General features: G+C 52.4%; 8 protein-coding genes across 8 annotated transcripts; 6 read left to right on the forward strand and 2 right to left on the reverse strand.

Annotated features, from left to right (window-relative positions):
* Positions 1-141: 141 nt before the first annotated feature.
* On the forward strand, positions 142-1,253 carry SFH5 (Non-classical phosphatidylinositol transfer protein (PITP); the record flags this gene model as incomplete). The annotated part of the gene is made up of 2 exons (XM_062891390.1): positions 142-749; positions 800-1,253. 2 exons carry the CDS (start codon positions 142-144, stop codon positions 1,251-1,253), a joined length of 1,062 nt encoding a protein of 353 aa, XP_062742735.1.
* A 235-nt stretch (positions 1,254-1,488) lies between these two features.
* QC762_509810 (uncharacterized protein) lies at positions 1,489-2,083 on the forward strand (the record flags this gene model as incomplete). Its single annotated transcript, XM_062891391.1, has 2 exons — positions 1,489-1,671; positions 1,727-2,083. 2 exons carry the CDS (start codon positions 1,489-1,491, stop codon positions 2,081-2,083), a joined length of 540 nt encoding a protein of 179 aa, XP_062742736.1.
* Positions 2,084-2,136: 53 nt separating this feature from the next.
* Positions 2,137-4,902, forward strand: QC762_509820 (uncharacterized protein). The gene is made up of 4 exons (XM_062891392.1): positions 2,137-2,769; positions 2,864-2,903; positions 2,963-4,597; positions 4,653-4,902. The coding sequence occupies exons 1-4, from the start codon at positions 2,650-2,652 to the stop codon at positions 4,703-4,705; spliced, it is 1,848 nt and encodes a 615-aa protein (XP_062742737.1). The 5' UTR covers positions 2,137-2,649; the 3' UTR covers positions 4,706-4,902.
* Positions 4,903-5,955: 1,053 nt separating this feature from the next.
* QC762_509830 (uncharacterized protein) lies at positions 5,956-7,524 on the reverse strand. The gene is made up of 3 exons (XM_062891393.1): positions 6,767-7,524; positions 6,515-6,709; positions 5,956-6,455 (listed from the first exon to the last, which is right to left on the reverse strand). The coding sequence occupies exons 1-3, from the start codon at positions 7,365-7,367 to the stop codon at positions 6,019-6,021; spliced, it is 1,233 nt and encodes a 410-aa protein (XP_062742738.1). The 5' UTR covers positions 7,368-7,524; the 3' UTR covers positions 5,956-6,018.
* Positions 7,525-8,271: 747 nt separating this feature from the next.
* On the forward strand, positions 8,272-10,447 carry QC762_509840 (uncharacterized protein). The gene is made up of 2 exons (XM_062891394.1): positions 8,272-8,523; positions 8,705-10,447. Exons 1-2 carry the CDS (start codon positions 8,467-8,469, stop codon positions 10,076-10,078), a joined length of 1,431 nt encoding a protein of 476 aa, XP_062742739.1. The 5' UTR covers positions 8,272-8,466; the 3' UTR covers positions 10,079-10,447.
* An 88-nt stretch (positions 10,448-10,535) lies between these two features.
* Positions 10,536-11,581, forward strand: QC762_509845 (uncharacterized protein; the record flags this gene model as incomplete). Its single annotated transcript, XM_062891395.1, has 3 exons — positions 10,536-10,899; positions 10,954-11,361; positions 11,426-11,581. Exons 1-3 carry the CDS (start codon positions 10,852-10,854, stop codon positions 11,579-11,581), a joined length of 612 nt encoding a protein of 203 aa, XP_062742740.1. The 5' UTR covers positions 10,536-10,851.
* A 562-nt stretch (positions 11,582-12,143) lies between these two features.
* On the forward strand, positions 12,144-13,146 carry QC762_509850 (uncharacterized protein). The gene is made up of 3 exons (XM_062891396.1): positions 12,144-12,326; positions 12,391-12,870; positions 12,931-13,146. The coding sequence occupies exons 1-3, from the start codon at positions 12,279-12,281 to the stop codon at positions 13,087-13,089; spliced, it is 687 nt and encodes a 228-aa protein (XP_062742741.1). The 5' UTR covers positions 12,144-12,278; the 3' UTR covers positions 13,090-13,146.
* Positions 13,147-13,351: 205 nt separating this feature from the next.
* On the reverse strand, positions 13,352-14,286 carry QC762_509852 (uncharacterized protein; the record flags this gene model as incomplete). Its single annotated transcript, XM_062891397.1, has 2 exons — positions 13,352-14,220; positions 14,247-14,286. 2 exons carry the CDS (start codon positions 14,284-14,286, stop codon positions 13,352-13,354), a joined length of 909 nt encoding a protein of 302 aa, XP_062742742.1.
* Positions 14,287-14,991: the final 705 nt, after the last annotated feature.

A 14,991-nucleotide genomic window follows, 5' to 3' on the forward strand; every position in this document is an offset into this window, starting at 1 on the left:
CCACATCATCTGGGAGCACTGACCGTCTCACCACGGCAGATTCACCAGTGATGCTTTGTTGCACCTTTCTTTCTCTTCTCTCAGAAGAAAAAGTTGCCGAATCATTGTTTCATCGCTGATTTTGGCCAAGCACACGTGAAAATGAGCGACGCAAACAAAACCACCGACGTTGTGGCTCCCGCCGACGCGCCGGTAGTCGCACCGGAGCCCGTCACCGCCACGGCCCCAGCTACCGAACCCGCTGCGAAGCCGGAGGCGCCCGTTACCACCGCCATCACCTCAGCCACAGAGCCCACCGCTACCGCCACAACCACCACTGCTGCGCCTGCCGCTACAGAGACAACCGGTGATGCCAAACCTGAGACAGAAAAGGAAGCCTCTCCACTCGCCCAGCTCTGGGAAGCCGCCAAGAACCATGGTCACCCTGAGATCTGGGGTGTGCCCCTTGCCGACCCGGCCAACCACATTCCCAGCCAGATCGTTTTCCAAAAGTATCTCAACGCCAACGATGGCGACCTCGCCAAGGCCAGAGACCAGCTGATCAAGACTTTGGACTGGCGCAAGAAGTCTGACCCGTTGGACCTGGTGCGCAGGATGTACTCCAAGTCCAAGTTTGAAGGGCTGGGGTTTGTCACCACCTATGTCGTGGACGGCAAGGAGGTTGATGAACCCGAGGAGAGAGAGATCTTCACCTGGAACATCTACGGTGGTGTGAAGAGCATTGATGAGACCTTTGGCAATCTGGAGGAGTAGGTTCCCCTGACAAGTCTCACTGCAGTAGTCAGCTAACTCGCAACAGGTTCATCAACTGGCGTGTCGCCCTCATGGAACTCGCCCTCCAAGAGCTCAACATCTGCGGCGCCATCAAGCCCATCACCGCCGACTACGACCCCTACAAGCTCTTCCAGGTCCATGACTACAAGTCCATCTCCTTCCTCCGCTCCCCTCCTCACGTCAAGTCTGCCAGCGCCGAGACCATCAAGGTCTTTGCGCAGAACTACCCCGAGCTGCTCAAGGAGAAGTTCTTTGTCAATGTCCCAGCTATCATGGGCTTTGTCTACGGCTTCATGAAGCTGTTTGTCGCTCCCAAGACCATCAAGAAGTTCCATCCCATGTCCAATGGCGCGAACCTGGCCAAGGAGTTTGCCGAGAGCAGGATCAAGGGGCTGGGGGAGAAGTTGCCGGCTGAGTACGGTGGTAAGGGCGGGGAGTTGAAGGCTGTGGGGAAGGAGCCTTTTTTGACGGCGGAGTAATTGGTCGATTGGAATCTGTTTAGGATCAATGGATTGGTAATGGCAAGAAAAGGAACAGCAGGGGCTGATAGAGGGAATCGGTACAGAATGGCCTGTCTGTTTGTTAATGCAGAAAGAAATGGACTACACCAGAAATTGGCGACTACCATCATCACGAAGTGTGATGCCTGAATTGCGTCAGCCTGTTTTTATGTAACGTGCATAAGTATTGAACTTGAATAACCCCGCATTCCACATGGTGCTGTTTGGAGGACCCCACCTTTTTTGTGTAGCTAGCTATTTCTCTGAAGAACCGAGTTTTGAACGGCGCTGTTTTTGTCACTACATCGTTGCCATCGCGCCCTCAGCTCATCCCCCAGACCACTGGAACTGCCTTACCTACTGTGACAAAATGCCCCTCATAACCGGCCTCCACCATGTCTGTCCCGTCCCGTCCCCTCCTTGACTTGGCTGTAGCTAATATTCCATGGCAGGTCAACCTCATCGTCCCACCCAACACCCTCCCCGAAGCCAACGCCTTCTACGGGAAGACGTTGGGTCTGACGCCCCGGCCGGTGCCGCAGTTGCAGAAGGACAGGCTGGCGTGGTTTGATATCGGGACGTCGGGGCAGCAGGTTCATATTGCTTTTGGGAGGCCAGAGGTTGATTTCACTGAGGAGGCGAAAGGGGCGTCGAGGCATCCGTGTTTCAAGGTGGGGAGTTTGGGGGAGCTGGGGGAGTTGCAGAGGAGGGTTTGGGGGCATTTTAGGGGGGTGGGGGAGGAGTGGGAACGGGGAAGGCCGTTGGGGTGTGATGAGCCGGGGAAGGAGGATTCTGGTGAGTACTCATGAGGAGGGATATTGTAGGGGGAATGGTACTAACGGGTGGTTAACAGGTGCGAAAGGGGTCGAGTACCCGACGAGGTTCTTTGCGAGGGATTATGCAGGGAATCGGTTGGAATTTACGCTGTGAGGGGGGGTGATGATGGGGATGGGGTCTTGGGGTTGTGTTCAGTAATCATCAGGTGATTGGGATGGCTTTCATGTCAGCTATGCTAATTGATCATGATAGTACTGAATTTGGATTTTGTTGGCTTCATACCTATTCTTGGATAAGGCTGATCGAGGCCCGGTAATCCCGTTCCCATTGCGGCCGAGTGCGGGTTTCTCATGACATTCCCCTGTCAATCGTCATTCAGAATCCTAATATCTGCAAGTTCACGCTCAGACGTTCCTCACAGTTACATCAAGACCAAATGCTGGGTTATGCTGGTAGAGCATGCAGCTGCTATTGGTAAACCCTGCTCTGACTCAGCGACCCGAACAATAGAATCTTCTTCGGATGTTCCACGCATACTTCTTTTCAGGGAGGCAAAGTTCCCGCCAATGATTTGGAAGGTGCTGTGCTTGGGCTCATTATGGGTGAGCACTTGCTTCTTGGCTTCACATATCGGGTTGGTGAGATGCCGACCCCGCGCCTACGATCAATGAGCGACCTCGAGAGGTGGAGATGGAGGTGGAATGTTACACTCAAAAGGGTAGGTATCTTGCAGCCTGATGCGGATAAAAAGGGTGGTCTGCTTGCCTGTTCCACCCTTGAATCTCTTTTGCTGATCTTAACATCCTTCCAAGATGGCAACGGACGAGATCTATGACTTTATCATTGTTGGTGGTAGGTAGCGATCAGTGACCCTTGTTTGCATGCTGATTATGGTACTAACAATGCTACAGGTGGTCCAGCTGGCAGCACTCTGGCGTATGGCCTGTCTCAATGCCCGAAGCCGCCCAAAGTTCTCATCCTTGAGGCAGGTGGTGACAATGAAGACAAGAACCTTCGTGTCGATGGTCAGCGCTGGTTGACGTTCATGAAAGAGGGGATGAACTGGGGATATAAAACCACCCCTCAAGAATTTTGCAATAACCGTGAGATTGACTACTCTCGTGGTAAAGGCCTTGGCGGATCAACCGCCATCAACTTTGGTGTCTTTACCGTGGGTGCCAAAGACGACTACGAAACTTGGGCCGAGATGACCGGAGATGATGACTTTGCATGGGACAAGATCAACGACCGGTTCAAGAGGATTGTGACAGTGCACCCGGAAGTTCCTCCGGGGACAGATAAGAAGTATGCCTCGCTCACACAAAATGGCAGCAATGGTCCGGTCCACGTAGGGTATGCCGCTGAGTTCGAAGAGGACCTCCTCCCGCTTCTTGATCAGTTCGAGCAAGGCGGCTTCCCCCTAAACTCAGACCACAATTCTGGCAACCCTCTGGGCATGTCGGTTCTCATCAGTTCAGCCTATCGCGGCCTCAGATCAACAAGCAAAGACCTTCTTGCCAACCTCCCGCCGAGTTTCACCGTCTTGATCAACTCCCCCGTGCAGAGGATCATTTTCGACTCCAACAAGAAAGCCGCCGGCGTCGAGTCCAACTCTCGGGTCTTTCACGCCAAGAACGAAGTCCTTCTCTCCGCTGGCGCCCTGGACTCGCCTCGGGTTTTAATACACTCCGGCGTCGGCCCGGCAGATCAGCTCTCCCAGTTCAATATCCCGATCATTGCTGACATCCCCTCGGTCGGCCAGAATCTCCGCGACCACTGCTTCGTCCCGCTTGTATACAAACGCTCACCCAATTCCATCACGCCTCTCTCCTCCCGTTCAGCCTTTTGGTCTGATCAGACACAGATGGATCTGGCTCTTGAGCAGTGGAAGACCAACCCTGGTGCTACACCCGTCAACCCCTGGGGCAAATACGCCTGTGAACTCGGCATTGGCTTCTTCAAGCTTGACTCTATAACCAGCTCAAAGGAGTTCCTGTCCCTGCCAGAAGAGGAGAAGAAATACTTGAACAAAGAGACCATTCCGCATTACGAAGTCATCACGCACTTCCCCATGCATTGGTTTCTCCCAGGCTTTCCCGCAAACCGAGGAACCAACACTCTTATCGATTACACCTGCTTCTTGGTCTTCCTCTACAACGCCCAGACTTTGGGGACTGTCAGACTCCAATCATCTGACCCGGCGGTGCCATTGTTGTTTGACCCCAGGTTCTTGGCTCATGAGTTTGACCGGAAGGCTGCCGTGGAGTCATTGAGGGAGATAGTCAAGTTTACTGAGAGTGAAAATTTCAAGCAGGGGGTGGATGTGGATGGGATTATTGCTGGCCCGAAGGGGAAGGACGCCGGTGATGAGGAACTGCTGGAGTATTGGAAGGAAAATATCTCTAGTAGTTGGCACATGACGGGGACGTGTAAAATGGGGGAGGTGGTGGATGCTGACTTTAAGGTGAAGGGGGTGGAGGGGGTGAGGGTGGTGGATATGAGTGCTGTGCCTGTGTTGGTCAGTGGGCATACACAGGCTGTTGCTTGTAAGTGAATTTTCTTGGAGTTGAAGTGTGAGGCCTATGGCTAACATGAGGGTAGATGTTACGGGATATACGGCCGCGGAGAAGATTTTGAGAGAGTATGGGCTTTGAGCTAAATGAATTATAGAGATGAAAGATCAGTACGGTAGAAATGCTATGTAGGCCGTGCGGCATTAAATGGTGACCAAGCGGGGGTATCTTTGGTCAAAATCACCTGGTATGGCACCTGTGAAATCTCTAATCCCATATCCCGTATAGCGCCCATTTCACACGGCGTCGTGTGATAAACTCCGCAGGGTTCAAGAACTCTGATCTGAAAAATCCATGGTCAAAAACATCGCCAGGAAATCATCGTGTCTGTGTGACAGACTTGCCTAAACGCGTCCCTTAATCAGCGGCGTGCAAAATACCCTCTAGAACCTCAATGCTTTTCTGAAACCTCTCGAGTACATTTATCATCTCCTCAAACCTCTCCTCGAGCTGGCCAATGTGTACCCGCAGACTCGCAATGAAGGCCTTGTCGTCCGGAATAATGAAGTTCGTATTCTCCTCTCTTTGAAGGTGCTCCTTCGCCAACGCTAAACGCTCCTCCAAATCACCATCCACCACATCGTCATCCTCATGCATATTCTCCTCCCACTCCTCATCCATAACACCAACCATCGCCTCATCATCCCCACCAGAGTCAACAACGCGGCTTTTTTCTCCTGTGAAAGAATTCCAACAAACTTTCCGCATCCTTTTCGGTATATTCACAGGAAGTCCTCTTTGGGCCGGGCTCGTTGAGCCGTTTCTGGCGCTCAAACGGAAGCTTCTTCTTGACGACCTCCCGACCATCGCAGATGCTGGCAATACGATTCATTGTCAAGAAATAGTGCCTACCCCTCGTGAGGGGCCATATCATGTCAAAATCAGCAGCTTTGTTAGCTCCCCAGACCTGAAAACAAGCGGCTCGTCGTCTTTGCTTGTATCCAAGGTTGGCTATGTTGTTGTCGGAAGGCATTGTATGTTGTGCGATTGTGTTGTCTAGAAAGCTGTTAGCACCACACCTGTCTTTGGGGGGCGAGATGTTCTCGACTTACTTGCGTGATGAGGGGATTCCGTTTGAGGAAAGTGCTCTGAATACAACAATAAGGACTATCCAAAACGCGCTTTCCCTGACTGAGGCTATCAATGTCCTGGTGGTGCCTTGAACTGCCTCTCGGGGATGCTGCCTGAGGAGCCATGATATCACCACTACCGGTGAGCACCTGTACCAGCAGTGCAAGATAATATTACAGGGTGATTTATGGACTGATGATTGAATATGTCCTCACAAGGGATAATCGACATCTGATGGTGTTGAAATATAGCATTTGGAAAATGGGTGGTGAAATAGCAAGAGTTTCGAGGCCAAAAGGCCTAGCCTCTCAGAGTATGTGTCATCAGTCGTCTTCCATCTCCGATACTGCCTCTGCAAACTGCTTCCATAACTCAGACATCCCATCAACATTTTCATGCTCTTCTCCTCCATACAAAAGCCACATCTCGTCTGCTTTCTGGATAAATACCTCTGCCTTTTTCAGCTCGTTCAGCTCGATGTAAGCTCTGGCAAAATGGGCATAATACTCCACCAGCTGCGGCTGTAGTTCTTCTTTTTCGATCAACATCATCGCCTCCCTGACCAGCTGGTCAACCCTCTCCACACTCCCCAACTCAGCAGCCTTCCCCAACGTCTGGTAGATCTCCAGGATCCTGTCTCGCCGATCATCAGCAGCCTCCCTTTCCCTTGCCGGCGCAGCGCAAAGTGCACACTGACACTGAAACCCCCACGGCTGAAGGACCGCCTTCCTCTGCTCATGAGTGTACCCGAGCGGTGCATCTGCAATCCCATGTCAGCAACCCGTTCTACCCCTAACTGACAAAACAAAGCAAACTCACAGCTATGCGCCACCTCCTCCCCCTTTCCGATTCCTCTCAGAGCAACCACTTCCATAGCCATCTTACTCGGCACCCACCTCCAAAACGCATTCGGCCTGCAGTTGTGATTCACCCTCGACCCCTCGAGAAAAAGCGCCAAGTGCCCCTCCCCCGCAATCTCAATCCCGAAGCCGTTTGTCCTTAGCACGTCCACGACTACAAAATATTATTAGCATACCCGTCCTGACTCCATCACATGACAATATCACTCACCCCAATCCTTTTCATTGCTAGGATTACTCCTCGCCAACCCCTCCACCTCCCTCCTCGTCTCCTCGGGCAGATTTCCCACCGCCACATCCAGCATCCTCCTCTTGTTCTTGGCCGAGTACCGATCCCCATTGATAAACTCCAACCTGACGATCAAGACGGGAAAGCCAACCATTATCGTCTCGTGTTGTTTGAAGTTGCCTGTTGCAACCAGACCAAGGCCGCGGTTGGGGAGAGGGGCGATTTTCCATTTTTCTGCGGAGGTGTTGAAGCGGCGGAAGGGAGGGGGAATGAGGGAGTCATCAAGGGCAGGGGAAATTAAAGCTGCGGCTAAGGGGGGGAAGGTGATGACGGAAAGGCCTTGGTTGCGGATGTGGGGGGTGGTGAAGATGCAATCGGGGGGTCCGGACTCGTAGCCGTCTGATGGGGTTGGGCACCAGGGGGTGGGGGACCAGAAACTGCCGTCTGACTCGAGGGGGCAGGTTGGGATAGGGGAGGAGAGGAGGGGGGTGGGGAGGCAGGTTGTGTATTGGACGGATGCGAGAACTGAAGAGGAGAAGGTAGAGATGACGAGGAGGGAGATGGTGGCAGGGAGGCGCTTCATTTTGATGTGGGGAAGAAGATAGGTCAGTTAAGTGAGGGTACCGTCATCTCGATCGTGGACGGTGCTGAGATATAAGTCGGCTTACAAGAGCGAGGAGCAGCAGAGACATGATACACAAACTGAACATGACACATGGTCGGTTCTTGTTTTAGTCTATACAGCCGGCTTAGCCAGGAAATTATATCAGACGGGTTTAGCCAATGAGGGAGGTTTTGTAGAGTCTTGTGACTGGTTGAGCTTGGATAGTGGTGGTAATTAACCGAGTGGAGGGCCAGGGTCATTCAAGACAAAGTCTTGGGCAGGAATCAAGATTGACTTTATACCTATGAATGTATTGAAATGTCCGCATTCTATGAAGAAGCTGTTAATACTGATAAATGCAAAGCAGTGTGATAATTATTCAATCCCTGGTCTTGTCTCACAATGCTGACTAGGTTCAAATGATAGTCGGAGGAATCAAGGATCAAGTGATGAATCAGGGCAATCTCAGGTTGCCAGACTGGCCGACACCGCTCGTTGGAAAGTTTATTATCTTGTTGACTGCCCCTGAATGTTGACCTTGGACTAGTTGGTTGGTTGGTGAACCACAGCAGTCTTGGTGCCGCATGTCGATGTCCGGAACCGGGTGGGATTTTGTGGTGTTCACGCCAAACACGTCAACAAAAAGACATGTCCGATGTGGAGTCTCCCTTCCTTGCTGTGGCCGGGCAGCAACGAAACAAATACCAGTCTAAAAAAAAAAATAAGAAAATGCGTGCACGTCCGCGATACCCGGTTATCTGGCCAACCACGGCCCGTCGTTCGCTTAAAAGTGGGGATGATCTACTCCAAGAAAGGAAAAAAATAAAAAATAAAAAAGGGGAGATGCCCTGGAAGCTTGAGCTCAAAAAAAAAAAAAAGACAAAGCTTCTTGCCCCTCTTCTCATTGTCGTAATCAACTCCTCTTTTTTTTTTTATTTTTTTTTTTTATCTTCCACTCACTGCCAACGTTCTTTCCTTTTTCTTCTTTCTCACTTTGCCTTCGCTCTCCCTGGTCCCCCACCACCACCACTTTTTTTTCTGCACCTGCATTCAACCACTGGCTTTCTTCCCTTCAAACATGCCTCCATCAAAGAGAACCTCATTACAGGCGCAATCTTCTGCCTCCAAAGACCAGGTATGGGCCTCGTGTTCCACCTCTTTTCTTTTTTTCATGAGCCCGTTTGTCTATTTTCACTCTCACTCTTTCAAAGCAGCAAACAAAGTCTCATTTTCACGCTCACCTTCTCGATATTCAAAACCCTCATCTTTCTCCCTCAACCGCTCCATTCGATACTAACATTTTTCAACTGAAACAGAAGAAGAAGAAAAACAACACCACAACAGCTGCCGCACCAACGGCAACAACCGCACCAGAGGAGTCAGAGCCTATGTCTCCTCGTAATAGCATCACGGTAGCACATCGAACCATGCCTCCTCCTCCCGCTACACACGCTCGCAGCAGCAGCGCTAGCAGCAAGTCAGGGTCAAGCTCTCTTTCATCCAGCCACAGCAGTCCGCCTCCAGTCAGTGCACCCAAGGAGAAGGCGATGCCAACCCCAGTCTCGGACGAGGTGGAGATGAGGTCTCCAACAAGTGCGAAGGCTGCTCCAGTATCAACCAGCCCAAGTGCTAAGACTAACGGCAATCCCGTGGTCAACTCCGATACCAACGGCACTGTAGATGACATCCCGCCAGTGGTACACGCCAAGGGCACACTTCAGGTCATCGCTCCCAGGAAGGCCCAGTCACAGATGATGCAACCAGCTTACTCTTTTGAATTTTGCAACAATATCGATGAGATCACTGTGCGTCAACTGGAAGAGGACATTGCTGCCTACCACAACGACATGGCCTTTGTTCAAGCCCAACTCTCGGATGAAACTCTGACCCCTCAAGAGTCCCGCACTTTCCAACTGCGGTTGCTTGATCTTGGCCACCAGATTCGCCATTGCAGGCACCGGATCGAACAGATTTCATTCCAGAACCGCAAGATGGCCAAACCAATTGGTTACAGCCGTCCTGCATACACCAATGCCGTTACCCCTATGGTCCCAGCAGCGACAGCCGCAGCCGCAGCAGCTGGCGGCATCAATGGCACGTCCTCCTTCACCGCCAAGCAGCGCCCTGACGACACGGTGTCTTCGACGCCGACAACGTCGAAGCGCCCTGCTGAAGACGATGAGGATGAAGGAATGACGGATGGACCCTCCAAGAGAGCCAAGCAGTCCCCTTCACCGACCACAGTAGCCCAACTCACCGAAGAGTACGATTTGAGCGAGATCGAGATCGTTGACACGGGTGAAGAAGGCGACTTACCAGGCGTCATCACGGTTCTTCAGCGTCTTGGGTTTTGGAAGTGCCGCCTCTGCTGCTCTCCCAAGTATTTGCTCGCGGGCAGTGGTAGGTCACCGGCTGCGCCATGCAAGTGGCCACTGAAGGACATCAGCAAAATGATTACGCATTTTACGGAAATGCATAGCGAGCATAGCGTCAATGAGCGTTGTTATGAGTTGGGGATTGCGCTAGCCAAGAATCGCGGACCGTTTGAGTACTGGCTTCGGAGGACGAGGAATCAGAATATTGGGGATGGCAGGTGCCTTGACGAGGCGATTTACAAGTTGGTGAATGGGCAGATGCCCGCTCTGTTGAGGCAGCACAGTCGGGCGGCAGCGGGGGTTGCTATGGAGTAGGTTATGGAGCTCTGAAGGGTATTGTTCTGTATGGATGGGTTTCGCGCTGCTTTCAGGGGGTTGCATCTTGTTTCTACGGGGTTTTGAAGCATAGGATTTTCGCGTCGCGTTGGTGGTGATGGGTGGTCAGGGCCATCACGTGAACGGGCCGTTATCGCAGGGCAAAGCGAGACAAGAGCGACATCCAGGACGAGTGTTCATACTGTATTGAATCCTTGTTGCATCAGATATTTGGTTGAAACACGGTTGGTGTAGTGTTGTGCGTGCTTTCTTGTAGTTTTACTTCACCACGGAGAGGTGGCCCTGGTATCACGGGCGAGATCAATCCTGTTCCGAACAGCCATCTGTGAGGTATGAATGTAACCCTCCACCTGCTTACAGACCTTCGGATCTATGGTCATGTTAAAACATTTGATTTTGTACTCTTTGCAGTTGCCTCTCCCCCCACCCGACTCAACTTACCTTATCAGAAAAGCCTGTCATCTGCCAGCGGATATGGGAGTACAAGCCTGGGGTGCTGTGAACCCCAACAATTCACTTGGCTTCGGTCACTCACTCGTGAGCACCTAGACAGGAGCAGACGGTAAGCGCTCACCTATCACCGCTGGCTCCTACCCTGAGGGAATTGATCGCCATTCCCCGGGCTGTGGGTCTCTGGTGGCTATAAGGCGTGATCAACCTCTGCGACTCCTTCCACACACTTCATTCAACCTCCTCCAATCCATCAGCTAGCAGGTACCTAACCAAGCAATAGAAACCTCAGCACCAGCAGCATGATCTCTCTCACCACCTTCCTCACCAGCACTCTGGCCCTCTTTGGCGTTTGTCCATCCTCACTCCCTTCCACTCCCCATCCCAATTAACCCACCCAACAGGTTGTTGTCCACACCGGCTTCGGCCCCGACGGCAAAACCATGGTCGATCTCACCTTTGACCTCCCCATTAACCCGGCCGAGCCGAACAGCGCAAAGATTAGCGTCACCGGCACCATCGAACAGGCCGTTGCAAAGATGGAGGGGGAGTACCCCGGCTGGGACGCGACGTTTGCGTCCCAGCCTGGTGCCGCTGGTGGTGGTGGCGGTGGTGGTAGTCTCTCGAGAATCTTTGAACCGGACCACTACGACTGCAATGTCCCCGGGGATGAGGACGCGTTGCAGGAGCAGATCTTTGAGGGGATTGAGTACCTCCGGAGGTTGAATGATACTGCCAGGAACGGGCCCGGGCCAGAGAATTGTGGGAGGGTTAGTTGTAGTTGGAATTCGGCTATCATTTGGTGTAATAATGTGAGTGTTATGAGAGGGGAGGGCGGAGGGCGGAGGGCGGTTGGGCTAACCTGTGTAACTGCAGAATGACTTTGAGAAGGAGCTTCAGTGGAGGGATATTGCTAATGCGGCGGCGTATGTTACTGTCAAGTGTGCGCTTGATGAGACGGTGTATGTTAAGGGGCATGGTGAGTATACTAAGGAGGGGTGGTATGTGGTGTTGCGGAGGGATTGGTGCTGAGCAGGCTTGGTGAGTGGGGGTTTAGTTGGGCTGGGATGCAGTTTTTGAAGCATTTTTAGGTGGGAGTTTGGTTTATGGCCTGGTGTTGATGTTGTCGTCACTTTGAGGCGAACACGGATAAGGCACCGAGTTTAGCTACTGAAATCGCATGGATCCTCTTTTGCGAATAGCTTCGCTGTCACATACCTACCTTCATTTTGCATCCTGTGATCGCCAATTATCTCATCTCATGCCTAGAAAGTTTTGCTGGTGGAGAGCCGCGCAGGTGGGTTGGCCTCCAGCAAACGGGTGGTATGTTCTCCGCCGCCCCTGCCTTACAACTCGGGGCTGGCTTCAAAGAAAGTCAGATCATCATTCTGGCCCACAGCCCCGAGAGTCATTCTCGTCACTTGGAAGCACATATCCGCACGCTGCGGACCGGGAGTAATGGTGGACGTAACGAGCTCCACCTCGAGGTACAGGCCAGCCTGGAGCAGCATTAAAGCAGCACTTACGGCCGAGAAATTGCGGGAAGATCTCGTTATTTCATTCGAATAGTTGAATCGGATTATGCAGTGAACCTACTTGCTCCTGGGTGGGCCACGGCCACTCTCGGGTGAGTATATATTCTTGTCCTCCTGCTCCCGTTGTCTTCTCCCCTTCCCTAACAATCTATCAGATTCACAACCACCACCTCCAACCACTCACCGTGATCACAATGTTGACAATCTCCACCGTCTTCGCCAGCCTTCTGGCTCTCTCCACGGTGAGACCATACCTCCGCACCCCTTGATTTCCCATCATCAAAGTCCCACTAACTAGTATCTTAGGTCACTGTGGCCATTCCCGCCCGCCGCGCCGATGACCCCGGCCCCAACTCGGGAATTGACCCCCAGGGAACCCTCGGCTACGGCACCGTCCCCATCTCCTGGGACCTCCCAACCGACCTGAACAATCCCTCCGCCGGCACCATCACCGTGACCGGCACAGTCCAAGAAGCCGTCGCAGCCATGGAAGCCGCCTACCCAGGCTGGAACGCCACCTTCCAGTCCAAGCTTCCGGCCCCCACCGCGGAGCAGCAGGAGGACGGCGACGATACCTCTGACTTGGGCCTCTTCTCCTTCCCCACGCGCGAGTCGTTCACATGCGACCTCCCTTACGTCCAGGCCAGCAAGCGTATGATTTGGGATGGCATCCGCTACCTACGCACATTGAGTGGTTCGGCCAAGAATGGCCCCGGTAACCCGGGCAAGGGCAACTGCGGGAGGGTGAGCTGCAGTTGGAGTGCGGCTATTTGGTGGTGCAATGATGTAGGTTTTGTCGTGTGTAGTGTTGATCTATGGAAAATTAGTAACAATGACGAAACACAGAATAACTTCGAGAAGGAGGTTGGGTGGAATGATATTGCTGATGGTGCTGAGTTCCTCTGCCGCTCCGACTGTGTCCACAGGAAGAAGGATGTCTTGGGCCAGGTGTTTTACACGGATAAGTGGAATGTGATTGTTCGTCACGATCAGAACAACTGCTAGAAACCACGAGGATGGTTGGCAAAAGGGCAGGGGGTGTTTGGGTGGAGCTGTGTCCGGATGAGACAGCAATGATAGTCTCGAGTGGATCTGCGAGACATGATAGCCTCACATTGCATAAATAACAGGCAGCTTGATTGAGGATGATTCCAAGGTGAACTTTGTTGTTATGATATGTCCTGTAGCTAACCAAATGGACCATACAATCCCAGATATTCTATCCAACCCAGTACCCATCGTCAGGTCCTAAAACATAGACCAGCCCTTAACGGGTGCTGCACCTGTAGGATCCAATGGTGGTGCGATCGCCAAAGGTAGCGCAGCCGTTGACGCCGTTCTTCCAAATCTGGTCGCCAGTGCAGCCCCCGTTTCTGTAGAAGATGCAGTTCTCTCCGGTGCCGTGGCGGATGGAGACGATGGGGAGATGGCCGCTGCAGGCCTGGGCGGGGGCCCCGTTTCTGGCGTAGTGGGTGCAAGACACGCCTGGCATGGACTGGCCGAAGGTGAAGCAGGTGTCGTGGAAGGTGCTGCCGCGGAGGACGCGGTTCTGGACCTGGTCGTTGCAGATTCTGCTGTCGGCGTAGCCGATAACTGTGGAATAGGTTAGTGATGGGGAAGAGGGCAAAGGGAGGGGGGGTGTGGTTGACGTACTCTGCCAGGCTGAGGCGGACTGGGCCGCTGCGAGGAGGGAGACGAGGGAGGTGAGGGAGAGCTGCATTTTGGTGGTTGGTTGGTTGGTTTGTGTGGAAGTGTAGGATGAGGATGGGTGAAGAGGATGGGACTGATGGGGGTGATGAAGGTTGTACTTGTAGTTTTTGCATTGACTCTTTGATGGAGAAGAGTTTATAGAGAATTGTCCGAGTGATCCAATCGCTGGTTTAGTCGGTCCACTGCTTGTGGGGGAGGATGTTTGCATTGTCGACCAAGCCATGGTGATTTTCTTTTCGTACTCGGCATTTTGGGTGTTGATGATCGCGAGTATGACGGGTGTTTTGGTCGGGGTGAGAATGGATGCTCCATAGCTCCATAGTATGAGTAGGGATGATGATCCTGATGAGGATTCACTACTCGTATGAAAGAACCGGGGAAGATGGTGTACCGTAGTGTGGTGAGGTGTTGTTGCAACGTTAATGGGTGGATCGTATATGGAGGTAGGCTAGGCAACAGTACCTGCGATTGGATGTCTAAGGTAGCGTACATTAGGGGTGCTTCTATCTCTTATTAATTGAGCTAGGGCTAGATCAGTGTGGAGATGTCGACTCTATGCTACTGATGGTCTAACTCCTTGGTTTTCTTCCACCGATCTGAGTCGCGTGTTGTTGAGGATGTTGGGTGTTTTGGTCTCTTACCTTATCTTGTATGGGCTCTTCCTGAGAGCGTCAACCCCGAAGCATTGAGCCGTGGTATTGTGCGATACTCATGTCATCTAGCACATACATCATTCTCCAATTGACCTACATTCCACCTATCTGAATTTCCCCGAGCGGCCTCGGACTCAGGGTCCACGTCCCAGACGCTTGGGTCTTGTGTTGTAACCCACTGGAGCCACGGGTACGCGGCAGTCTAACCTTGAATCTACTAACCGCTCAGACATTGTAACTTTACATACCATTTCCTCGGATTTTTGGTACATGAATATCTGAGTCCGAACCTGCTAGCATGGTTTTCTTTCTGTTGCTCCAGCTGGGTTTATTCGCAATGCTTTCGACCATTGATGCTGACCCCACTGGACAACAAAGATTCTCGCGTTCACTCTTCACCGATCTTTGACTTCATAGCTCCAAAGACAAACTGGGCACCTCTTACCTGCCCAAGTGGGAATAGCTGTGCACAGGAAGGGTGGATACTGAGGAGCCAGTACCTTATGCTGTACCGGGTGTGCCGGTGACCCGGTGACCTGTATCC

Source organism: Podospora pseudocomata, chromosome 5, assembly GCF_035222375.1.
Source record: "Podospora pseudocomata strain CBS 415.72m chromosome 5, whole genome shotgun sequence".
Classification (NCBI taxonomy): domain Eukaryota; kingdom Fungi; phylum Ascomycota; class Sordariomycetes; order Sordariales; family Podosporaceae; genus Podospora; species Podospora pseudocomata.